The sequence below is a fragment of the Dipodomys spectabilis genome, unplaced genomic scaffold, assembly GCF_019054845.1.
Source record: "Dipodomys spectabilis isolate Male_0828 unplaced genomic scaffold, ASM1905484v1 ptg000067l, whole genome shotgun sequence".
NCBI lineage: Eukaryota > Metazoa > Chordata > Mammalia > Rodentia > Heteromyidae > Dipodomys > Dipodomys spectabilis.
The window spans coordinates 7,167,296-7,192,405 of NW_024870744.1; the positions used below are offsets into that span (position 1 = coordinate 7,167,296).

Sequence of the window (25,110 nt, forward strand, 5' to 3'; positions counted from 1 at the left end):
CTCTCTCTCTCTCTTTCTCTCTCTCTCTCTTTCTCTCTCTCTCTCCCTCTCTCTCGCTCTCTCTCTCGGCTTTTCCCATTCATAGCTAGCGTTCTACTACTTGAGCCACACCTCAGCTCCCACTTTTATGTTGGCTAACCAGAGATATAAAGACATGTGCACTTTCCTGCTCAGGCTGACTTCAATCTTCAGATCCCGGCCTCCTGAGTGTGATGGCAGGCTCGGCTTGATGGGGTCTGGGAAGGGTGAGCGGGCCTGCCCGCGAGGCCAGTGCTCAGGACGAGACACCCACCACCACGGGGCAGGGAGGGGCCTCTTAGCGGCTCCTCCTCCGTGAGGACCCTCGTGCGTGGGAGTTCCAGTTGGGGGATCCTTGTTCGGGTCCACATTCTGCTGCCCCAACTGTCTCCGGCCCTATGTCTTGCACACTCAAAATCAAGGCTCTCTCTAGCCAGCGCCTTTTCAGGAGGAGCAGCAGCAAGGAAGGCCTGCAGAAGTTTTGGCTTTTCCAGCAAAAACCCAGAACCTTGACGGCCCTTCACCTCCTTGAGCCTCAGTCTCCCCACCGGTCAGCGGGGCTCAAAACACCTGCTCCCGGACGGGTGTGTGTGGGAGCAGGGGGCGGTGTGACCGGCGCTGGCGCTCGCTCCCCGGGGCACCTTCCCGCGGGAGGCCGAGCCCCGGCGCCACCCGGGGCCGGGGAAGTCGAGGCTTGCAGGGGGCGGGTTCGGCGGGCACGGAGGCGAGGCTAGCTCGGTCTGGGACGTTTTTATCGGGGTCTAACGAACACAGCGCGGACCCACTCGTTACGAAGCCGGATACGGACGGACTTCACGGATTCACCCCAGTTGTCTTCACCCCAAACGAGATCCCAAACCGGGTCCACTTTCAAAAGCCAGCACAGCAGCGGGGGTAGGGGGGTGTTGGTCGTCAGGGCCCGACGTGTCCCGGGCCCGTCCCACCGGGCACCGGGGCGGCCCGGACCCGGCGAAGGACGCCCCGCGCGCCTGGCCCGCGCTGGTGCTTGGAGCGCCCGAGCCGGGCTTCGCGCCGCCCAGCCCGCCCGGGGCGGCGGGCGAGGGAGGGGCGAGGCCCGGCTCCGCCCGGCTCCGCCCCGCAGGCCCGCCCCGCGCGCGCCCCCGCCCGGCTAATTAGGCGCGCGGTTTGTTTACAAACACGGACTGCGGGCAGGTGCGCGCCGCCCGGCTCGCGTGCGGCCGGGGTTCGAGGGCGGCTCCCGCGAACTCGCGGGTCCCCGGGTGCGGATCGTGCCTGCGCTCCCGCCTTTTTTTCCGCGCCTCCCCAAACGCCTGGAAAGTCGCCAGCCGCGGCACGCGCGTCCCGCCTGCGCGGAGGAGAGCGCAGCGCCGGGTCGCGCGCGAGGGGCGGCCGCCGGGGGCTCTCCGTGGGGCAGGGGCGGGGGTGCGCCCCGCCTCCTCCCCCGCGCCCTTCCCCCCCCCCCCGGCCCCGCGCGCCACCCCCGGGCCGGGCCCGCTCGCGGCCGGGTCGGCGGGGCGGGCGGCCGGGGGCGCGCGGGGCGGGGCGCGGCGCCGGCGGGGCCGGGACATGTAGTCCGCGCGCGCCTCGGCCTCCCCTGGGCGGCCCCGGCGCGGACTACGACTCCCGCCAGGCGCCGCGGCGCAGCGCATGAGCCCTGCTCGGCTCCGGCGCGTCTATTATGCTGCCGGGGCCGGCGAGCCAAAGAGGAGCCGGCCGCGCGGGCCGGGAGGGGACGGCGCCGGAGCCGCCGAGGCCAAGTACGCCTTTCTCTCGCTTCTTCGCGCGCGCGGGCGGTGGGCGGCGGCGGCGGTGGGCCGGGCCGGGCCGGGGGGGCGGCGGCCGCGGGCGCCCCCGTGCAGCCCCTCGGCACGGTCGGGGAGCCGGGCGCCTGGGGCCGCCGCCGCTCGCCCGCCCGCCGCCTTTGTGCGCGGCCGCGGTGCAACAAAGCGCGGCGGCCGCCCGGGGTCGCGGCGGCGGCGGGGGGCGGCGCGGGCTCGGTCTCCCTCCGCCCCGCGCCCGCGCCGTCCCGGCCGCCTCGGCCGGGGCTCGGGGGCGTCGCCTCGGCTGGGGCGCGCAGCCCGGACTTGGCACGATCCGCGCGCCCCGCGCCAGCTCGGCCTCCACACGCCCTCCCTGACGGAAGGGATTTTTTTCCCCCCCTTTCCTTTGCCCGCCATCTTCGGAAGGGGACAGCCCGGGAGGACGCGGCGGGGGAGGTGCGCGCGGCGTGCCCGGGCCGCGGCCGTGCGCTCCGGCGCCGCTCTCCCCGCGCCCGCCTGGGATCGTCGCGGCCCTGGCGGGGTGGCAGGGCCGGGCCCGGGCACGCCGCGCGGGCTCCCCCGGCAGGGGCGGCGGCGGCCGCCTCCGGACTTACGGCCCCGGAGCCGACTTTGCGCCCCGGCGAGCTGCTGGATTAGAACTGCAGCCAGGCCAGGAGGAGACCCAGTTCCCGTTTTGAAATCAACCCGAAGAGCGCTTAACCCCGGCGAGGTGGAGTTGGCGCGGGGAGGGGGGGCTCCCTCCTTCCCTCTGGGGTGGGCACCGGCCCGGTTGCGCGGTGCCAGTGCGGCCCGGGGAGGAATGCGCAGCCCAGACCGTCCGGTTACGTGGTCCTGGGCGCGTGTGGATAAAGCTGGGGGCTTGGGGAACCAGCTCTCCACCCCGACCCCGTCCCCACCGGTGGCTGTGACGCGGGCAGGGCCGCCGTGGAGGCCGTGGGCGCCTCCTTCGCCCTCGGGGCCGGGGGCTCCGTGGAGACCCACCTTGTCTACTGTAAGTTCCGTGTCTGCCGTCCTGGATTTTAGTTGTGACCTCCCCGCTCGCAAGTGCGGAGCTGGCGTTTTTGCTCCTCACCTTAAACTTGGTCATTGTCTGCAGAAGTTGGTGGGGTGGGGGTGCATCGCTGGGCCCACGTCGTTAGCGAAGAATCACCGGACTCCGACCGCGGCCCGCCCCTTCCCTCGCCCCTTCCCCGGTGAGCCGCTTCGTTTTCTTTCTTGCCTGTGGCGTTGCAGACCTCGAGCTCTTTAAAATGGAGATTCATTCTGGATCAATGGGGGTGCCCCTGGGGAGATCCTGAAACCTCCCGGAGGCTTGGCCGTGTTTTGGGAGCCTTTCAGACTGCCTTTCCACAGCCCCAGCAAAGGCCCGAAGTTGGGGCCTCTATTTGCAAATAAAGGTCCTTGTTTGTCCTCTTCCAGCTCCGGCCTGGTGTGCCTGGTGTGCGGGTGGTTACTGACCAGGAGAGATAAGGCACGGGAGGTTGTGGGGAAGCTCTTCTTTCTGACCTTGCTGGGGACCTCAGGGCCCAGTGCCCGTGCTGGGAACCGTCCCAGCTGCCTTGGAGATCCAGTCCTAGCCCCACACTGCAAGTCCGGGGAGGAGGATCCTAAAAGTTTTCTCAACTTGGATAGTTAGCCCAAGTCTGGTTTTTGTTTTACTTTAAGAAAGTAAAGTAATTGCCTTTCTTGCTTGGGGCCGTAGCCTGCTTGGGAGAAGAGCTTTGAGTCGTGGAGGAGTTTGTAAACACCTCCCCCCCACCCCAAAAGGCGGTCTTCCCAGAAAGTGAAAGCTGGCCGAGTGGGAAGGGAGGGGCCAGGCCTGCCTTTGCCTCTGCCAGGGGTCCCATCCGCCAGCGCCAGCCCACTGGGCCGGGGCCTCGCAGGGTCGCCCTGTCCACTTCCTGGTTTACAGTGGCACAGCCTGGGGTGGGGGATGGTAGCTCAGGGCCACCAAGTGGAATGGTTGGTACAAGACTGTAGCAGTGAGGTGTCCCACTGTTGGGTGGGGAATCTGCGCGCTGGGGGCATGTCGGGAGCTCGTGGCCCCCACCTTGCTGCAGCTGGAAGAACTTGCCCGCAGCCACTCGTCGGGCCTTACCTATTCAGAAACAGTTGGCAGGGTGCAGGCAGATCCCAGCTGCCTTGCCAAGAAGCTGAAATCTGGCTGAGGCCTTTCCTTACTGTTCACTAGTGGCAGAGAACACTCTCCCCAGGGGGAGAAGCTTGGAGCTTGTGAGTCCCGGACAACTTGGGTCTCTCCTACCCACGGCTCTGCAGAAGAGATAGTGTCTGGGTGTCGGGGTGTTTGTGCCAGGGGCTGCCTGCCTCCACCTTGTGTTTTCATGGCTACTGCTACCCACTGGGGTGCCCAGCCATCTCAGGTGCCTGGCAGTCCTACTTGGGGTGGCAAACTCTTTTGGGTGGTGGCTCAGGGTTTCTCCCGGTGAGTGTAGACCCAGTTCCTGTGGACCTTTGCCCACACAACTGTGTGTGTGTGTGTGTGTGTGTGGCCAGGGCCTCGTGGTTTTAGCATTTGTGGCCATCTCGGGAGGGGTCAGTTCTTCGTGGGCCTCTTCTGTGTGGCCGCGAGAGCCTTGGCTTGGAGGTGCACTTTTCCCTGTCAGGCCTGGGGTCCTGCAGAGTCTTTGCTAAGCGTTGGGCAATGTCACAGGCACAAGTGGCCCGGTCGGGTGTGGAAGTTGGGTTTGAAGTTGGCTTTCCTGACCAGTGTCCTGGCATTTCTGCAGGCCACGCTGAGTGGCCTGTAGAGAAGGAGACTGTCCAGCCTGGAGTCTGGGGTGTAGGGACCCTGCGTGCCCCTGTGCTGAGGTGTCGAGGGCCCTGGGGGGGCATCCTGAGCTTCCTTGGGGCTGTGCTTTTCTGCACATGGTACTGACTCAGATGTGGTCACAGTAGCTGCTGCCCTCAAGGGGTGGAGAAGTGTGGCCCGGTGATCTGGGTCTAGGGGTGGAGTGGGGTGCCCAGCTGCCCACTGACCGCTGGCACCACCAAGCAAAGACCCAGGATGTCCACCAGGTTCTTGCCAGGGCCAGCCCTGTACAGGGTCAGGTGTGGAGGGTTGGATCTAGGGAAGGCACTGCCCTTGCTGTGCTCAGATTCTCAGTTCTGGCCATGCCCGAGGCCTGTCCTAGTGGCATCATCTACCTCTGCACAGCGGGACAAGGCAAGGAGTGACCCTGGGCTCCTGGCCCTGCCGTGTACCCGCGGCTGTGCTTACCCTTGCCTTTCTCAGCCCCCCTCTCTTCTGCTCTGTGGGTAGGGACTGGCTTCTCAGGGCCAGGAGGAGGAGGAGGGCAGGGCCTAGGTGAGACAGTTTTAGGTAGATGGCTGGTCAGGGTGGCAGCTTCTCTCGATCTTGGCTGACACCTGTCTGGAGTGGCGAATGGGAAGGTGAGCAGGCTGAGCAGCTTGGTTTTCACTGGGGTTGTCAGCTTGCCAAAGAAGAGAGTGATGCGGTGACCCAGCAGGATGCTGGGTCTGCCTTGCCACCCAGAGCTGCTCCCTAGGTCACTCAGGGTCACCAGTGAGGTTGCTCGACTGGACCTCTCCCATAAGTGTGTACCTGTGCTTGCCTACCCCCTCCCCATGGCTTCTTTTCAGGGATATATTGGCTCTCCCTCTTCAACACCCCTCACATGTGGCTCAGCCTCACCATCCACCCCCCCCCCCCCGCCCGTTTCCGTGCCAGGACACTTTCCCACAGCGTGGACGCTCAACTTCCCATCGAAACGAAACAGCTGGCCCGGCCCTGGCTCTCCAGCGCCCTGCTCTGTCCCCTTTGGAAGAATCAGGGGTGTGGAACCAGCATCTTCAGTCTTTTACATGCTCCCTCTTCCTGTTTGCTTGCCTTGGTGGTTAGACCCTCACAGGGCCTGGGGCAGGGGATCCTTCACTGTCCTGCTGTGGAGGTTGGAGCTGGGGAGGACTGGCCTCCCTCAGTGTTGTGCTGGGTGGGAGGAGCAGGCCTGAGGAAAACCTGGGGAAGTGCAGAGACCCTTAGGCCGTGCAGAGCAGAGGCCACAGAATCAGCTGTTCTGAGTGTCTGTGCACCAGTGTGGGATGGGTTTGCTGGCCAGCGCCAAGGGTCCCCTGCCAGGCGGGACCAGGCAGCTGTTGGTGGCAGGTGTGATCTGACTATAGTGTGCATGGGGTGCTGGCTGGGGGGCCATCCTGCAGCAAAGGCCAGGCATTGCCTGCCCAGGAGTCCCACCCAGGCTGCCTGTCTGTCCTGCTCGGGGACTGAAGAGAGCTGTCGCTTCCCCCCCCCCCCCCCCCCCAGCCCTTGGTCATCCTGGTCTCACAGAAGGAAGCAGGTGGCTCTGTCTGTCACTAAGGCCTGCTCTGACAGTGGAATCCAGTTCCCAGGGTCTGGAGGGCTGGGCTCCGAATGCCACTGCCAGGGTTCTTAGCTACTGGGTTCTGGGGCTGAGGCTGGCAGCCTATGGCACCCTGGGAGAATTCTGAGGGTGGGGTGTGGAGCCGATGGCCCTGCGCAAGCTTGGCTCCCACTCTTCTTGCGTCTTGTACCTCTTCTCCTTTGAGCTGCCCCTTACCCGCCCAGAAGGGGGAGCGCATGTGACGCCCTGCCCTAGCATGGCAGTGAGACGGAGGGGTGGGGTGTAGCAGTGTAGCTACCCGGGACCCAGGGACTGTGGGGGAGATACCCCAGCTAAGGAGGACCTGTCAGCAGGAGAGGAGGGTGTGGAGACCCCCGCTGACTCAGTCCTTGAGATACGAAAGGAGCCAGCCCCTGCCTGTCTCTTGGAAAGCTGTCTTGAGGCTGGTGGGGCAGTGGATCTGAGCAGATTGAGAGACAGGGAAGTGGCGTTGTGGCTCAAAGTGGTAAAGCTCCAGCCTTGAGAGAGAGAGATCAGAGACAGTGCCCAGGCCCGGAGTTCAAGCCCCATGACTGACAAAAAATACCTCCCCCCCCAAAAAAAAAATTGGGAATGTGGCTTAGTAGTAGAGTGCTTGCCTAGCATGCGGGAGGCCCTGGGTTCAATTCCTCATTACCACATTCAAAAAAAAAGAAAGAGGCTAGCTTGGGGCCTAGGCTGTCTTGGGTGCCTGAGTCCCGTGAAGCCCTGTCTCCCTGCCTGTGTGCCCAGCCTGCCTTGCTGTCCGCTGTGCGTCCTGTTGCTCCCAGATGGGCCCGGACCACCTTCCATGGACACTCAGGAAGCCTTGTGATGTCCCTGCCCCTTGCTGTCCCTCCCCAACCTGCAGTTAGGGTTCCCCGACAGGCCTCCATCTTGGCTTCTGCTGAAAGTGGGGGCTTTGTCTCCCCAGGTACCATGCTTCCCAAAGCAGGAGACCAGGCTTGAAATTCCCACACAGCCTGGATCTGGCGCAGGGCCTGCTCTGTGGAGAGGCTCCCTGTCTTAGTGGACTTCGGGGCTGGCTCTTCGCCAAGCTGGGTGCTGGGCTTCAGTACCAGCCGTTGGGTTGCGGCTACCCAGGGCTCCAACAGGCTTTGTGGGGGATGTGGGGCAAGCTGAGCCCTGGAGCTTGTGGAGATGGCCTGTCCAAGGCCACGCTGCAAGGTGGGAGTTTTGGCAGGGACAGGCCCTCTGTCCAGTGTGGTTTGTCGCGGGGTTGCCCCTCCAGAACTGGTGTGAGGATGGGGTGTGACTGGCTGGGGGCGTGTCACTGCACCCAGTGTTGGGGCATGAGTCTGCCACCCCCCTCCCCATCGCCCTCCGTGCAGCTCCGGGGTCTCCCACACCGTCTGACCTGGGCTTTCACTTGTGTCCAGGCTTGTGGTGCGCCTGAGTTTCCGGGTAGTTTCATACCCTCTTGAAGGCCGCTGCCCCTTCACCGAGTTTCACTCGCATGTGCTGGGAGGCCAGCTGCCGAGTAGAAGACCCGGGCACTATGGGCCTCCGTTTCCACCCCAGCCATGACATGGGCTCCATTCTTGCTCTGCTGTACTTATCTAGGGCTCAACCAAGTGCCAATCCACGTGTGGCCCCCAGGCCTGTCCCCAAGGCACTCGGCTTCTCGCCCTGGTTTGCTGAGGGCGAGGTTGGGTGAGCTGGTGGATCGGAGGGTGTCCTGCTCGAGGGCCACCTGGAGTTAGGAAACTTTTCAGCCCCACCAGCAACCATGTCTGCTCCAGACAAGGGAGCAGACCCTCCCCACCGTGCACCCCTGGGGCAGGAGGGACTTGATGACCTGCAGATGTGTGTCTTGTGCTTGGACTTGAAAAGGATGGGGTCTCTGGCGCCCTGCTGCTCCCTCTCTGTCCTGGCCACTCCACCAGGGTCCAGCATCTGGTCTTGTGTCACAGGTCTGGAGGTGAGGAGGATTTCAGGTGGAGACATGTGGCAGAGTGCAGTGTGGAGCGCAGGTGCCGGCCTCCGAGGGCAGCTTCCCTCTCCTGTGTCTGACCCACATACTCGTCTTCTGCCCCTCCACTCCATGTCCACAAACTCCAGACGTGCTCGGTTCCTAGAACGCGCACTATGAACCCGAAACACAGGACTTGTGAAGGTCTTTCCTGCAGCACAGCTATCCCCAGAGCAAAAGGTGATGTCAGCACTCTCCATGTGTTCAGTGAGCATTTCCAGCAAACAGCCAGAGGCCCTTGCCCCTCCCCCCAGCCCACCCCTCGCTGCCCGCAGGCCTCTTTCCAGGGCTACCAAATGGGGCCGTCCTGGCCACACACCCCCTTCCAGGGGTGCAGAGACCTCAGTGAGGTGGCCTCAGGGCTCTGGCTCCTGCCCCTGCCCCTGCCCCTGCCCGGTGGCCTCAGGGCCACTGCCCCGCACCTTGGAAGGCGAGATGTGTTTTCCCAGTTCTTTGCAGCACACAGAAGGCCGTCCTCACTCTGCCTGCTTGTCCCTGAAGACGAGCCAGTTTGAGATGCTACTTCAGACCCGCGGGTGGAGGTCTGTGGCGGGACCTCTCTCTCTCTCTCTCTCTCTCTCTCTCTCTCTCTCTCTCTGGGGGGGGTCAGTCGTGGGGCTTGAACTCTGGCTCTGGGCACTGTCCCTCAACTCTTCAGCTCAAGGCAAGCGCTCTACCACTGGAGCCACAGCACCACTTCTGATTTTCTGGTGGTTCACTAGAGATAAGAGTCTCGTGGACTTTCCTGCCCAGGCTAGCCTTGAACTGCAATCCTCAGATCTCAGCCTTCTGAGTAGGTGACAGCATGAGCCACTGGCGCCTGGCATAGGGGAATCTTCTCTTGAGGAATACCAGGCTTTCTGCTTTGGCCTGAGTGTTGATGATTGATAGCTGGTCTGAGTGCCCCCCTCCCCCAGGGTTCTGGAAGGGACCTTGCAGCTGGCTCTTTCCCAGGCTGCCCTTGTGTCCTCTTCATTACCTTACTGGGGTCCTCTCACTCTACGGTTCCCTGTTCAAGGAGCCTGGACTGGGGAGACATGAGGCTCTCGGCCTGAGCTCTGCCCCATCCCTGTCTTCCCACTCTCCCAGCATGGCCAGAGGTAAGGGCACTGGGGAGGGTCCAAGCCGGCTGGCTCACATGCATGCCGGCGAGGAGAGGGGCTTGCACGGGGCATGGTCTTTTTCTTTTTCTTTCTTTTTTCCTTTTTTCTTTTTTTTGTCAGTCGTGGGGCCTGAACTCTGGGTCTGGGCGCTGTCCCTCAGCTCTTCAGCTCAAGGCTAGCGCTCTACCACTTGAGCCACAGCGCCACTTCCAGCTTTTTCTGCTTATGTGGTGCTAAGGAATGGAACCCAGGGCTCAGGCATGTGAGACAAGCACTCTGCCACTGAGCCACCTTCCCAGCCCCACCTGGTGTTTTTCTCCATGTAGGGGAGACCAGGAGGGTCACACCTGCCAGGAAAGCACCATGCTGGCAAGGAGTGAATGTCCTGTGTGCCCTGTCACCCCCCCCCCTCCCCCCCCCCCCCCCTCCCGTCACCTGAGGCTACTGTAGGGGTGGAGTTAGGGTTCCACTGCAAACCCTTGTCTTGTGCTGTGATCTGTTTTAGCTTCCCTGGGGAAGGCACCAAGACTTGTCTATCTTGTGCCCACATTGCCTGGTTTGTTCTGTGCTGTTCTGGTCGGTGGCAGGTTATGGTGCCTTGTGGCTCAAGGTCAGGCCAGGCTTTTGGTGGGGGCGTCTGCTCCCCAGACTTCCACTCTGAGGTGCTGTGCAGATGATTGCCTCAGCTCTTCCTTCTCTCTGCTGCCCTCCCCGCTGGCCCTGGGCAGCTCGGCTCTCCCACCAGAGAAGGGGCCTCCTGAGCGCTCACCCCACCTCTGGTCTCTGCCCGCGCCTTCCAAGGTGGAGGTTCTGGGTGTAAGGGGCCTCTACTGGGGAGGGTCGTGGTTCTGGGGTGCAAGGGACCTCTACGGGGTGGGGGAGGGTCGTGGTCACCTTGGTCTACAGCCTTAGACTGTCTCCAGTGTCCTCACCTCTGACCAGTTTCAGCCCTGAGTCCCTGGATCCTTGCAAGCTCGCTGTGCTGGAGGGCAGAGGGACACACGCAGGAGGGCCTCCCCTCCTGGTCACAGTGGGCTGTGTGGCATGGCCCGTGGGAAGCCGAGGGGCAGGCTTTGGGCTGAGCTCACCATCCACTCTAGCCTAGGATTGCTCAGAGTCCCCGTGGGGAGTTCTAGAAGGTTCCAAGAGGCCTGGGCAGGGGGGAAGTCAGCCATCCACTAACTCCTGAAGAAGGGTGGGGCCCAGGCCCTCTAGGGGCTGTGTGCAGTGTAGAGTCAGGAGGAGCCCTGGAGGATTTGGGGCCTAGAAGAGATTTGATGGGGCACGTTAACAGGACCTGGGCCGCTGTCCAGGGCTGTGCTGTCCTGGGGTTCCTGTGAGATGGGGTGGCCGGGGAAGGTACTGCTGGGCAGGATTGCTGGCCTGGCAGGGCTGGGACTGGAAAGAGGTCCCATGAATGACAGCCGCCTGGTGTCCATGTGGCCTTTGGCCTGGAGAGGAGGCGGCGGCCCCATGGCTATTGGCTGCCCGGGGGGCCCTGCACTCTGGGTGGAGGGGGAGAAGCAGACTTTAGGCACTTGGGGAGCTGCAGTCCAGTCCACATGGGGTCCCCGGTGCACGAGTGCTACTGAGGTGGGGCAGGCAGGCAGGGTGCTTGTCTGCTGTGACTTGGCGGTATGGGTTTGGAGACCCTTTCTGCGCTGGGCTGGGCTAAGCTGGGCAGAAGCAAACCTCCAGAGACCAGGTGCTAACAAGTGTTTTAACATCCAGCTTTCTGGAGGTTCTGGAAGAGCCCGTGACTTAGGGCATTGGTCAACTTCTGGGGTACACATATGCCCACCCCTTCAGATTACAGGGCCCACACGGTAACAACCAGCCCACAAAACGCTTCAGTCTTACGCGTGGCTAGAGACAGTGGCCAGTAGCAGCCGCTCCCTCTCTGGAAGCTGTCTTGCGCCCCCCAAATACTGTAAATACAAGCACAGGAAAGCCCAGATGACGTCCACCAATGAAGTGCAGTCCTTGGCTGCCCTCGAGATGGCCCCTGTGTGTAGCGTGCAGTTAGTTCCAGGTCTCTGAGCAGAAATGGGATCACAGTGCACATGCTGCTGCCCAGCTGCCTGCACAGGAGAGGGAGGGCTTTGAATGTAGCGGTAGCCTGCACAGTACTCAGATACACAGTATCCCATTGCACAGTGTCCCGATCGCCTAGTACTCCTGCTGCTCGGCACCCTCTTGCTCGACATTCCTGTTGCATAGTACTCCCACTGCACAGTACCTTTTGTGTATAGTACCTGTGTTGCACAGTACTCCTCTATCATGCACAGTACTCCTGCCACATAGTGTCCCTGCTTTCACAGTGGTCCTGGCTTTGCTGGGGTTTGCTGGGCTGCCATGGCTGTGTATATAAGTGTTCCTGGCAGCCAGGCCGAGGTCTGGTGTCTGCACGGGTCTCTTGTTCACTGAGTGCACAGGCAACAGCCTGTTGGTCACAGTGGCCCTCTCTCCCCATCCTGGTTGGCTGGAGGCCAGGCATGTCACAGCCAGCCGCCATCACAAACCCCAGCTTGTTCTCCTGGTTACTTTAGAACCTGGCGCCGTGTGCCACTCAAGAGGCCCCAGCTCCCCGTGCCGGATGCAGGTCTGCGAACCTCTGGGTTGCTGCTGGCCTGGCCCGCCCCAGTTGTGGTAGTTTGCTGTACTTGAATTGTTCCACAAAACATCGCCACAACCAGGAACAGTGTGGAAAGTCCTGGAGGAGCAAGCTGGCACCAACAAGTGAGGGCCTGGGGGGCAGTAGCCAAGGGCAGCCAAGTCCTCTGTGCATTCGCCTTCCACCACTGGCTCTGTGTCCCCCACCCCACATCCCAGCCTGGAAGCCGGCCACACCTGCCTGCTGCGCTCAGCCACTGTCCAGCCCTCTTCCAACCCCATGCCAAGGCGAGCAGAGGTTGGGGCTGCTCTGTGACAGGTTTAGCACTCGTCAGGGCAGGCAGGAAGGGGGGGCGGGTGCAGCGTGACGGTTGCTCTCTGCCCTCTTCATCTCCTAAAGGTGCTGCTGTTTGGTTCGGCCCAGAGATGGGATGCCAAGCCTCCTCAGGGAGCACTGCAGATGCAAAGGCCTCGCTGAGCCACTGCCGTGAGGGCAAGTAAGCGAGCTGCCAGAGGATGTCCACGACCACAGCGGTTGCCCCTGCGGGGATCCCGGCCGCCCCGGGCCCTGTGAACCCACCCCCACCCGAGGTCTCCAACCCCAGCAAGCCAGGCCGCAAGACCAACCAGCTGCAGTACATGCAGAACGTGGTGGTGAAGACGCTGTGGAAGCACCAGTTCGCCTGGCCCTTCTACCAGCCCGTGGACGCCATCAAGCTGAACCTGCCCGTGAGCTGCACGCCCCCACCCTCTGGGCCCCACGCCTAGGCAAAGGCAGCTGCCCACCCACCGTGAAGTTGGGTGACAGCCGTAGCCCCTCCCGATACCCCCCAGAAGCAGGGAAAAAGGGTGGAAGCAGAGGCCCACCCAAGTTTTTATTCCATGGAACTAGGAGCTGTGCATCAGCCTGCCCGTCATGCCCACTGGCAGTCAGATGCCGTGTGTGTATGAAACTAATGCCTACTTAATTTTGATCTGAACCCGACAGAGAAAACCTTAAGAGTTGAAAGTAGACTAGCACTTGGTGGCTAGAGTCTAGGCCCAGTTTGATCCCTCCCTCTTTGTGAGTTTCAAATCCCTAGAAGATGGTGGACTCAGTCTCAAGGGTCTGCCCGGTGTCAGAGGTGAGAGAAAAATTTGGCAAGTGTTTGGAACTGAGCTAGGCGCCAGTGGTTCATGCCTCTCATCCTAGCTACCCAGGAGGCAGAGATCTGAGGATTAAGGGTCGATGCCAGACAAAGCATCTCCAATTGCTTCTCTCCAATTAACCACCAAACAGCTGGAAGTAAAGCTGTAGCTTAAGTGGTAGAGTGCTAGCTAGCCTTGAGTGAGAAAGCCCAGGGACCATGCTTAGGTCCTGAGTTCAAGCCCCAGAATTGTGACCAAAAGAGAGTGTGGAGCTGAGCACTACCCAGACCATGTGCCCGCCCCCTGCCCCCGGCTCAGTGACAGCTGACTTGGAGAACCTAGCTATGCCTGATTGCTGTGCTTGGAAGCAATTATACTGCATCACTCAGTAATACCTCTGAAAAAAAAAAACTCTCTCCTAGGATTATCATAAAATAATAAAAAACCCGATGGATATGGGGACAATTAAGAAGAGACTAGAGAATAATTATTACTGGAGTGCGAGTGAATGTATGCAGGACTTCAACACCATGTTTACAAATTGTTACATTTATAACAAGGTGAGTGTGTGGCCCTGGTGGCCACTGTGGGAACCATTAGGGAACTGGGCAACTTGGTTTCCTGGGTGGCCTGGTCCGTGGTGCATGGGTGGGGTATTCCACAGCAGCTCTGGGGCTCAAAGCACATTACACACACCCTGGTCTTGCAGCCGCCTCTGCTTGTGGTCCACACTTTCCCAGATGGCCTTGCTTAGATGAGATGGTAAAGAAGGCTGACACGGCCTGTGGGTTTTTGAGATGTGATCCTACCTCAAACGGGATTTTGTCTGAAAAGTGGTGACTTGAGTGAACGAAAGTGACAGAATGAAGGCTGCTTTGTGTCTTGTTTTTTGTCGGTTGTGGGTCTTGAACTCAGGCTGGGCGCTGTCCCTCAGCTCTTCAGCTCAACGGGAGGCCTCTACCACTTGAGCCATAGTGCTACTTTCACTTTTCTGGTGGTTCATTGGAGATGAGTCCCATGGAGGGGGCTGGGAAGGTGGCTCAGTGGTAGAGTGCTTGCCTTGCATGCATGAGGCCCTAGGTTCGATTCCTTAGCACCACATAAGCCGAAAAAGCTGGAAGTGGCACTGTAGCTCAAGTGGTACTTCAGCTAGCTGAAGAGCTGAGGGATAGCACTCAGGCCCAGAGTTTAGGCCTCACAACTGACCAAAAAAAAAAAGTGTCTCATGGACTTTTTTCTGACTTTCCTGCCTAGGCTGGCTTTGAACCATGATCCTCAGATCTCAGCCTCCTGATTAGCCAGGATTATAGGTGTGAGCCACCGCTGCCCAGCCAAAGGCTGCTTTTTAATTTTGTATGTTCCAAGATTTTCCACAATGAAATGGACTCATCCTTCCATGCCAAGTCTCTTAACAAAATCTTTTTTTGGGGGAGGGGGTCCAGTCCTGGGGCCTGAACTCTGGGCCTGGGCGCTGTCCCTCAGCTCTTCAGCTCAAGGCTAGCCCTCTACCACTTGAGCCACAGTGCCACTTCCGGCTTTTTTCTTTTTGCTTATGTGGTACTGAGGAATTGAACCCAGGGCCTCATGCATGCAAGCATTCTACCACTGAGCTACCTTCCCAGCCCCTCTTTTAACAAATTTTAAGTAAAAAAAAATTTTTTTTTTGGTTGTGGGGCTTGAACTCTGGGCCTGGGCGCTGTCCCTCAGCACTCTACCACTTCAGCCACAGCACCACTCCTGGCTTTTACTGCTTATGTGGTGCTGAGGAATCTAATGCAGGGCCTCATGCATGGGAGGCAAGCGCTCTACCACTGAGCCACCTTCCCAGCCCAGTAAATGTTTTCTTGAGCTACACCCCACCATGTCCTTTGCAAGTATGTAGCTTTCTTCCCAGCAAGTGACTGGGGCTCTCTGTCTTCAGCCCACAGATGACATAGTGCTAATGGCCCAGGCCTTAGAGAAAATCTTTCTGCAGAAAGTGGCCCAGATGCCCCAGGAAGAAGTGGAATTGTTACCCCCTGCTCCAAAAGGCAAAGGCCGGAAGCCGGCTGCAGGAGCCCAGAGTACAGGTGAGCAGCATGGGGCATTCTCCACTGTGGCACACAGTGGTGGGCACAAGACCCTTGGCCGCTCTAGGCTGTGTTCGGGGTAGGTATGACGGGCTTGAGGGTGCCAGGTCTTGGTTGACCTGAGGCCGGGTGGGTGTTGATGTGGCCCCTGTCGTGTGTATCTGTTCCCTGTCCTGTGTTTCCCTCCTGAAATATTCATGGTGACTGATGATGAGAGGACCAGACTGGTACTGGGAGCCTGAAATCCCCACCTGGTCTGGGAACACAGACTAGAGGTACGTGTGGCCAGGTGGTTAACTGGTTGTCATGTGGCACGTGGGGTGTGAGGAAGGCCTTGCCCCCGCTGTCCAGCCAGTTCCTAGTGGAGTCTGAGATCTGATCATCAGTCCTAGGACTTAAAGCTCAGGGCCTCTCCTTGAGCTTTTGTGCTCAAGGCTAGCACTTTTACCACTTGAGCCAAAGCTCTGCTTCTGTGTTTTTTGTTGTTTTTTTTTTTGTCGGTCCTGGGGCTTGAACTCTGGGCCTGGGCGCTGTCCCTCAGTTCTTCAGCTCAAGGCTAGCGCTCTACCACTTGAGCTACAGTGCCACTTCCAGTTTTCTGAGTGGTTTATTGGAGATAAAGAGTCTCTCGGACTTTCCAGCAGCCGCAAGCTGGCTTTGAACCGTGATCCTCAGATCTTAGCCTCCTGAGTAGCTAGGATTACAGGTGTGAGCTACCGGCACCCAGGCACCCAGCTCCACTTCTGGTTTGAGGGTTTTTTTTTTTTGTTGTTGGCTGGTCCTGGGCCTTGAACTTAGGGCCTGAGCTCTGTCCCTGAGCCTCTCTGTTCTCAAGGATCCATTTTACCACTTGAGCCACAGCGCCACTTCTGGTTTTTTCTGCTTACGTAATGAGGAATCGAACCCAGGGCTTCATGCATGCTAAGCAAGCACTCTGCTACTAAGCCGTATTCCCAGCCCAAGAGTACATCTTTTTGAACAATGTCACCCCTTCCTTTGCTCTCACACACTTCTGGCTTTATTGATGAGTAATTGGAGATAAGACTCTCATGGACTTTGCTGCCTATGCTGGCTTTGAACTGTGATCCTCCGATCTCAGCCCCAGCAGCTGGGATTACAGGTGTGACACATCAGCACTTGGTTGCCCCAGGCTTCTTTGTTTTGTTTTTTTTTTTGGATCCGGTTGTGGGGCCTGAACTTGGGGCCTGGGTGCTGTCCCTCAGCTCAAGGCTAGCGCACTACCACTTGAGCCACAGTGCCACTTCCGGCTTTTTTCTTTTTGCTTATGTGGTGCTGAGGAATCGAACCCAGGGCCTCGAGCATGCAAGGCAAGCGCTCTACCACTGAGCCACCTTCCCAGCCCATGCCCCAGGTTTCTTAATGCCAGAGCTGGCCTCAGCACCAGAATGTGGGCCTTGGCTTGGCTTCTCTCTCAGGGAGGGGTCTCTGGCTAGAGGACATTTCCCACATTCCAGGAGCAGGGCCCAGGGTGTCTTCAGTCTGGGGGTCACGGTCCTCACAGCTGGATCCGGTGTGACCTGACTGAGCAGGGCTGAGCTCCCTGTCTTTGTCTTGAAGGTACGCAGCAAGTGGCGGCCGTGTCCGCAGTCTCTCCAGCAGCCCCCTTCCAGAACATGCCCCCCACCGTCTCCCAGACGCCCGCCATTGCTGCCACCCCTGTACCGACCATCACTGCAAATGTCACGTCCGTCCCTGTCCCCCCGGCCGCTGCACCACCTCCTCCCGCAACACCCATCGTGCCCGTGGTCCCTCCCACGCCGCCTGTGGTCAAGGTGAGCGTTCCTGAGGCCACAGAGGCCATGTGGCGAGGTTGGCTCAGGGGTCCAAGCCCCGAGGGCTCCTGTGGCCAGGGCAGGATTGGGCCGGGGAGTGGGGAAGCTTGCCCTCTTCTGAATGCTGGCTGTGTAGAAAGGTTCTTTCTGACAGGAGACTGAGGCTTGGGCTGGGGGTCACACCGCTGGTGCTAGCCAGGCCGAACTCTTCCTAGATCCGCAGGCCTAGCAGCCTTGGCCTTTGCAGGCCACTGGCCAGGGTGGGGAAGGCATGGGTGAGCAGTGGGGAGAGCGGAGGCGGCGTCCACCAGCCCGTGGGTTCAGGGCCTGCACGTCTGTTCCTGCTTGTGGGAGCTTTGCACCCAGGGCGCTGTCCCGTCCTGGCCAGGCCTGACTCAGGCCCAGCGCAGAGTGGGGGCTCCCTGTAAGTTCCGGGGCTAGCGAGTCCCTGGCGTCGGGCAGGGCCCATGCCAGGCACTCACGCGTGTTATCTTCTTCAATTTGATCCTCACAGCAACCCTCTGGGGCAGGCAGTAGTCCCCCCTCTTACAGATGAGGAAGCGGGCGCTCAGGGGTTAAATGGCTCTCCCAAGGTAAAATGCCACCTCCGTTGCTCTCCCTTCCCCGGGCCTCCACTGCCTGCACTCTGGGCGGTGCCTGTCCAGCCGGCCTCCCACAGTGCACAGCATGTCCCGCCTGCCACGGCCGGCCGGATGAGTCTGCCCCGCCCCTCCCCGCCTCAGGCCCTCTGCAGCTCGTGCTTGGTGCTTGGCATCCTGTGGGTGCCTGTTAAGTGTCTGTGGTAGCCAGCTCGTGCCCCTGCCAACCTGAGGGCAGCAGCTTGGCTGGGGCAGTGACTGTGGGGCTGTAAACGGCAGGTGCCGGGGCAGCTGTCTGTCCCCCAGCCTGGGAGCTCGTGGTTCCTGTTAGCGTCTCTGTCCACCCCAGCTGAGCGCGTCTCAGGGTGCTCACTGAGCTCGGCTCCTGACTCACTGGTGACGTCCGGGTGCTCTGGGCCCTTGCAGGCTTGGGGAGAGACCCACACCCCCATAGACTTGACATTAGCGCACACCCAGTTGGCAGAGGCCATGTGAGTCCCGCTGGGGCTGCTCTGCCCAGGGCCGCCGTGGAGGGCCCTGGAGCGCCTGGTGCCTTCCGCACAGTCCAGCTGCGCCCACTCCAGCAGCCCCCGCAGTCCTCAGCTCAAACCCACGGTGGCTGCTTCACGGCTCTGGTCAGGCTGCCCCTACCCGTCTAGCCCGGAATGCTCCTCCTTCCTTCCTTCCTTCCTTCCTTCCTTCCTTCCTTCCTTCCTTCCTTCCTTCCTTCCTTCCTTTCTTCCTTCCTTCTTCCCTCCTTCCTTCCATCCTCGTCCTGCTCGACTTGTGTCCATCATCGAAGCGCCAGCTCAGGGCCTCCCCTGGCACTTTGCTGCTGGTCTTCTTATGCAGGGAGTCCTCCATCTCGTCCATCCCTAGGGCCTGCCTGGCCTGGTGTGCCTGCAAGGTGTCGGGGGGGGGGTGCACACAGCGCCTCACGGTGCCCAGGGCGCCCACTTGGACATCCAGGCCCTCAGGGTAGAGGGAGAGAGAGGTTGTCCTCAGTCCCCACCTTAGGCTGGTGGCCCGGCTCCTCTGAGCCTGGTGTTCTCTTCCCTGAAGCAGGACCGTGCATGTGGTCGCTCGCTCCCTCGCTGGACCCTGGCAGGCACTGTGTCCTCCAGAAGCTCAGCCGCGGCCAGATGCTCCTGTGAGATGCGCTCCTCATTTCTGGCATTCACTGGTTCCTTTGCTGTCACAGAAAAAGGGCGTGAAGCGGAAAGCTGACACGACCACACCCACCACGTCGGCCATCACCGCCAGCCGGAGTGAGTCCCCCCCGACACTGACGGAGCCTAAGCAGGCCAAGGTGGTGGTCCGACGGGAGAGCGGGGGCCGCCCCATCAAGCCTCCAAAGAAGGACCTGGAGGATGGGGAGGTGCCCCAGCACGCAGGCAAGAAGGGCAAGCTGTCGGAGCACCTGCGGCACTGTGACAGCATCCTCAGGGAGATGCTGTCCAAGAAGCACGCGGCCTACGCCTGGCCCTTCTACAAGCCGGTGGACGCCGAGGCGCTGGAGCTGCACGACTACCATGACATCATCAAACATCCCATGGACCTCAGCACCGTCAAAGTACGTGGCAGGCGGCAGCCCTTCTGAGCCGTGGACGCCACGGCCCCGAGTGGCCTTGCTGCTGGATCTGTGTTGCGTGAGCGGCCACCTTGAGAGCTGGGCCTGCCCAACTCAGAACTCTGCTCCTGCTGCCCAGAGCCCAGCAGCTGCCTGGTCAGGCAGGAAGGCCTGCCTGGGCACCCTGGGGCTGCAGCTTAGGCCTGGCTTACCCCAGCCGGGCCTCATTCAGTGGTTTTGCCCCCCCTTTTGAATCACCAGCCCGGGGGTTCTTAGCCATGACCACTGTTGTGGCTGCTACAAGGTGCAGAGCTGCACACTGCTTCCCTCAAGTCCCAGGAGAAGGTGCCCCATAGCAAAGAGCAGGTGAGAGGCAGGGACGGGCGGGCCTGACTCTGCTTCTGGCTGCCTCTGAGCCCACATCCCACCAGACGGAAAGGAGCGGGGCAGACGAAGGCACAGCAGTGGAACCATGAACCCACACCTCCCCGTGTCCACACCAGGTCTTCAGAGGTTTGTGTTCGGCCAGGTCAGTGTCAGGCAAGTCTTAAATAGAGCGGGCTGGGTCCAGCTTTGCTGCAGGAAGCATCTGGAAGCAGTGGCCGCCCCGGGCTGGGCCACCCTGCTTTCCCGGAGGGGGCTTGAGTTGGCCTGCAGGAGTGGCCAGCACTTGTCCACGCATGCCACCTCTGGGCCTGGAAAGACGGCCCTGCATGGGAACCGCGTGGTGGTTTTCACCCGTGCAGTCTGGGCCTGTGCAGTGCAGGTGTCTGGCAGCAGCACTGAGGCAGAATGGGAAGCCTATTGGGTGCCAGCAGCCTGGTCACCCAGGTGGCATGCCTAGTGCTCAGTTGGGTACAGTGAGGAGCTGGGCATCCAGCAAGGCTACCCTGGGAAGAGAGAGCCCAGAAACTTCTAGAAGCCTTTCTGTAGCTGGCCTGGCCTAGTGTGTGCGTCTCCACTGCAGTGCAGGCCTGGAGCTCCAAAGCGTGGCCGGGAACTCCGGCCTTGGGCTCAGGTCAGGCCCATCCGGTCAGAATCTGGTTTCATGAGAGCAGCCCTCTCGCGAGCCTTGGCGTGCTCTCTTCAGCCTTTTTGTGTCCTCAGGGTATGGGGAGAAGTAGGGTGCTCCAGGACTTGCTCATGGTCAAGCCGGACCAGCCCCACCACATCCGATTATGCACAGGGCTCAGCAGGGAGGGCCATGAGGGGCCCTGAGTTTCTGAAACATGACAGTGAGGTAAAGGCAGATGTGGGTGGTGTGCTGGAGATTTTTTTTTTGGGGGGTCCGGTCGTGGGGCCTGAACTCTGGGCCTGGGCGCTGTTCCTCAGATCTTCAGCTCAAGGCTAGCACTCTACCACTTGAGCCACAGCGCCACTTCTGGCTTTTTTCTTTTTGCTTATGTGGTGCTGAGGAATCGAACCCAGGGCCTCATGCATGCAAGACAAGCGCTCTACCACTGAGCCACCTTCCCAGCCCCTGGAGATGTTTAAATATAAAGCGGGAGAGCCAGGCGCCGGTGGCTCACGCCTGTAACCCTGGCTACTCAGGTGCCTGAAAGCAGAGGATTACAGTTTAGAGCCAGCCCAGGCAGGAATGTCCGTGAGATTCTGATCTCCAATGAACCACCAGAAAACGGGAAGTGGCTCAAAGTTGTGGAGCACTAGGCTTGAGTGAAAGAGTTCAGGGACAGTGCCCAGGCCCTGAGTTCAAGCATCACAACCAACTAAATAAATAAAAAACAGGTGGTAGGTCTCTGCCCTGACACGTGTAGATATTGGCTATAAGAATTAGCCCCTAGGGGCTGGGAAGGTGGCTCAGTGGTAGAGCACTTGCCTTGCAAGCCTGAGGCCCTGGGTTTGATTCCTCAGCACCACATAAGCAAAAAGAAAAAAGCCGGAAGTGGCGCTGTGGCTCAAGTGGTAGAGCGCTAGCCTTGAGCTGAAGAGCTGAGGGACAGCGCCCAGGCCCAGAGTTCAGGCCCCACGACCAGACCCAAAAAAAAAAAAAAAAAGAATTAGCCCCTAGCTGGGGCTCTACCACTGAGCCACCTTCCCAGCCCCTGGAGATTTTTAAATATAAAGCAGGAAAGCCAGGCGCCGGTGGCTCACGCCTGTAATCATAGCTACTCAGGAGGCTGAGATCTGAGGATCACGGTTCAAAGCCAGCCCAGGAAAAGTCCAAGAGACACTCAGTTCCAAATTAACCACCAGAAAGCTAGAAGTAGCATTGTGGCTTGAGTGGTAGAGCACTTGCTTTGAGCTGAAGAGTTCAGAGACAGTGCCCAGGCCCAGAGTTCAAGCCCCACGATGGACCAAAATAAAAAGGCCCCAAGCTGGGCACTGGTGGCTTATGCCTGTAATCCTAGCTATTCAGGAGGCCGAGATCTGAGGATCACCATTTGAAGCCAGCCAGGGAAGGATAGTCTGTGAGATTCAACTCCAATTAGCCGCCAGAAAATGAGAAGTAGCACTATGGCTCAAAATGGTAGAACACCAGCCTTGAGCAAAAGAGCTCAGGGACAGCACCCAGGCCCAGAGATCAAGCCAACCGAGGCCAAAAACGAAAGCCCCAGTATGAAGAAACCTCCAGACTGTAATGTGCCAGCCAGCCATTACCGTTAGGAAGAGGAGCTAGACAGCCGGCCTGGGTGTTCGGGTCCTTCTACTGTGGCTGGACTCCTATGGATTGGCACTCTCGCTGGCACCGGCCCTGGGTTCCACAGAGTTGCAGCAGACCTCTCTTGCATGTATTGACAACTTGATGTCCTTGACAACTGGGCTCTGCTGAGGGTTCTTGCTCCATTAGAAGCAGCTTATTATTTGTCCTGATTACTGCCACCTCCAGGCGCCCCCGGAAGCCCTACTCCTGTTGGCCCCCAGGACCCAGTCCACCCCTCACCCCAAGCTACCCAGCCCCATTCTGTATGCCTATGTGACCCCACCTTGGACTCAGCCTGCCCAGCATTAGTCTCGGCGGCCTGAGGCCTTACTGCAGGGCCTGTGGATCAGGGCCTGGGCCCCCTGCTGCCCTCCACCACTGAAGGGGGCCAAGACAACGCAGTGAGGGCTTTCTGTGAGAAGCAAGCTGGCTGACAGCTACTGGACTCTTCCCAGGGAAGAGGTGATAGTGGAGCTGTAGGAGCAGTTACCCAGCATGCCATGGTCCTTCTGGAGCCCCTGCTGATGGCCCACTAAGAGGAACCGGAAACTCCGCACGAGAAAGTGGCTCTGGTGGCTGCAGGGACTAGCGCATCTCATCCTAGCCAAGAGCCGTCTCCAGCCCCACGGTTCCTGTTGAGCCGGCCCCTTCTGCCCTTGGCTTGCACTTCTTTGGTGTTGGAAAGTAGGGTGTCCTGGCTGTCTGCTACCTGTGGGCTGGTGGGCATCCTGAGGGTGCCAAGTTCATTCCAGTGGGTGTGTCAGGGAGTACTGCCTGCTCACGCCCTCTTGCTTGTGTGTTACAGAGAAAGATGGACAGCCGCGAGTACCCAGATGCACAGGGCTTTGCCGCTGACATCCGGTTAATGTTCTCCAATTGTTATAAGTACAACCCTCCAGACCATGAAGTGGTAGCCATGGCCAGGAAGCTCCAGGTAACCTGAGCTGGACGTGCTGTGATTAGCAGCTGGGACTGGCTCCGTGGGTGTCCAGGCCCCGGTACAAGATGGGCACACCACTCACAACCCATCTTCTCTGCGTGTGGCGAAAGCATGGCAGGCCCAGAGCCTGGTTCCAAGAAGTGATGGTGAACAGGCTGGCCTCGCCTCCGGGAGCTGCAGACTGGTGTGGGAAGATGGCTGGCTAGCAGGCAAGGGCCTTAGTGGTGGCAGGAGTCCATGGTACTTGCCTGCCTGGGCCCCACAGGTGGGCCTGTCCCAGGGCTGTGTGTCCTGGGCGGGATGGCAGGGACTGGTGTGGCCACACTAGATCCACTTCGGGTCCAGCTTCTCTGCTGACAAGGCAAGGCCGGCTGGCGAGCGCGTGCACACACATTGTGCGGGGGGTTCTTCATTAGCTCAGGCACCTCGTGGCCAGCCACACAGACCTGGCACTGAGGTGTGTATTGTACATGCATGTGGGTCTTACCAGCATCTGGGAACTGCACACCTGTTTCCGTGTGGGTCCCACACCAGAAACTATTCTGACCTTTTGTATTGATTGTGCAAGTTGTGTGCTTTGGTAAAGATCAATGCTTTCTGTGGGTGCAAGGGTATACACACGCACCAGTGCTGGGGCCTGAACTCAGGGCCTAGGCCCTGGCCCTCAGCTTTTTCGTTCAAGGCTAGTGCTCTACCATGTAAGCCACAGCTCCACTTCTGTTTTTTTGGTGGATAATTGGAGATAAGCATCTGTGGACTTCTCTGCCTGGGCTGGCTTTGAACCTCTGGCACCCAACCATGTCAAAAGGCTTTCATTTTGGAGCCAAAATGAAAATTATGGGGGGCTGGAAAAGTGGCTCAGTGGTAGACCGCTTGCCTCGCATGCATGAGGCCCTGGGTTCGATTCCTCAGCACCACATAAGCAAAAAGAAAAAAGCTGGAAGTGGCGCTGTGGCTCAAGTGGTAGAGCACTAGTCTTGAGCTGAAGAGCTGAGGGACAGCGCCCAGGCCCAGAGTTCAGGCCCCACGACTGGACCAAAAAAAAAAAAAAAAAATTATGGGTAGCCTTTCCAGGACCTGAAACTGTCTGGGAGTTGTTCTTAGTTTCTTGCTCAGATGAATCCTGGTGTGATGTACCCAAGTAGTTGTGGAGCCCCAGGACCCCGGTGTCAGGCCGAGACCTGGCTCACAGTGCTTGGAACCTAACAGTGTAACCAGCAGTGTAGCCAAGTCAGCTCACAGATAGCAAGAGGCCCTGGTTCTGCCCCGTGTGAGATGCCGATGGGTCTTTGCTAAGAGGCCCTGGTTCTGCCCCGTGTGAGATGCCGATGGGTCTTTGCTCCGGACGCTTTGGCGAGGGGGGGGTGAGGGGAGGAAGGCCCAACACCATAGCACCCTGCTCAGAAGGCCTTCTGGGCTGCGCGCTGACTTCTTAGCTCAGGGCACAGCGTACCTCTGCACACATCTCTGCCCCAAGAAGAGTGGATGAGCCAGGCCAAGGCAGCAGCCCCTCATTTTCCCCTGTCTGCTTCGCGGAGGGGAAACCTCCACCGAGAGAATTTTGAGGGCCTAGGTCCTACAGGGGCCAGTGAGGGGCTTTCCAAGGCTGTCTCTGCAGGACAAAGTGTTGGAGTTAACCTGCTCTGCACCGAAGCGGGGAAGGGGTCAGGTGGCTGTCTTCCTGCTGCTTCCACTAGAGTACAGGACTTGTCCACAGGGGGCAGCCTGGTCCTGGAGGCTGCCAGGGCTGCGTGGGATTGCGGTACAGTGGCTGGCCGGCCCCCTTCCCAGATGGCACTCGGGAGCTGCCTGGGGAAAGCCGGGCTTGTCCCTCACAGGGGCCGTTACGGGGGGGCTCCTGCAGAGCTCGACCTCGTGAGCCAGGTGCACACGGCTGCCCTGTGGGCGTCCAGGTGCTCAGGCAGCCCCTGTTCCTCCCCAGGATGTGTTTGAGATGAGGTTTGCCAAGATGCCTGATGAACCAGTGGAGACGCCTGCCCTGCCCCTGCCCACGGCTCCCATGGTGAGCAAGGGCACGGAGAGCAGCCGCAGCAGCGAGGAGAGCTCTTCCGACTCAGGCAGCTCGGATTCCGAGGAGGAGCGGGCCACACGGTTGGCAGAGCTGCAAGAGCAGGTGAGGCACTGTCTGGCTCCTGCCAGGCCCGGCGCCCGCGAGGCTGCCCTGCTGTGGCTGTCTCAGACATCCTTCGTGGTGCTGCCGTGGGAGGGGCCCTCCCGTATGCCCAGACATGGCTGCCTGCGTGCCCTGCTCTAGAAAAGGACAGGAAGGCACATGCAGGCTCCATGAGCCGCCCTTGGTGCCCAGCCCGAGTGTGCACATTGCTTCCCCAGTGTCTGGCAGCCAGGCCTCGATGCACACTGTCTTGAGAGTTGTGGCAGAGCAGACAAGCGTGGGAGCCAAGCTGCGGAGGCCGGAGAACCGTGTGGGTGGTGGGTGGCTCCACGGGAGCCGGGGCGGGAAG

General features: G+C 60.1%; 1 protein-coding gene across 3 annotated transcripts in view; it reads left to right on the forward strand.

Annotated features, from left to right (window-relative positions):
• Positions 1 to 1,677: 1,677 nt before the first annotated feature.
• Brd3 (bromodomain containing 3) overlaps positions 1,678 to 25,110 on the forward strand; it is a 28,394-nt gene continuing 4,961 nt past the window's right edge. Inside the window, exons 1-8 of one of the 3 annotated variants that reach the window (XM_042680931.1) lie at positions 1,678 to 1,757; positions 12,267 to 12,595; positions 13,417 to 13,554; positions 14,970 to 15,063; positions 16,642 to 16,856; positions 18,657 to 19,028; positions 22,493 to 22,621; positions 24,570 to 24,761. In XM_042680931.1, the coding sequence (XP_042536865.1) occupies positions 12,383 to 12,595; positions 13,417 to 13,554; positions 14,970 to 15,063; positions 16,642 to 16,856; positions 18,657 to 19,028; positions 22,493 to 22,621; positions 24,570 to 24,761 (1,353 nt within the window). In that variant the 5' untranslated portion in view covers positions 1,678 to 1,757; positions 12,267 to 12,382. Of the gene's footprint in view, positions 1,758 to 2,393; positions 2,491 to 12,266; positions 12,596 to 13,416; positions 13,555 to 14,915; positions 15,064 to 16,641; positions 16,857 to 18,656; positions 19,029 to 22,492; positions 22,622 to 24,569; positions 24,762 to 25,110 lie in introns of those variants that run through there. The other 2 variants (XM_042680929.1, XM_042680930.1) reach the window with 2 other exon arrangements.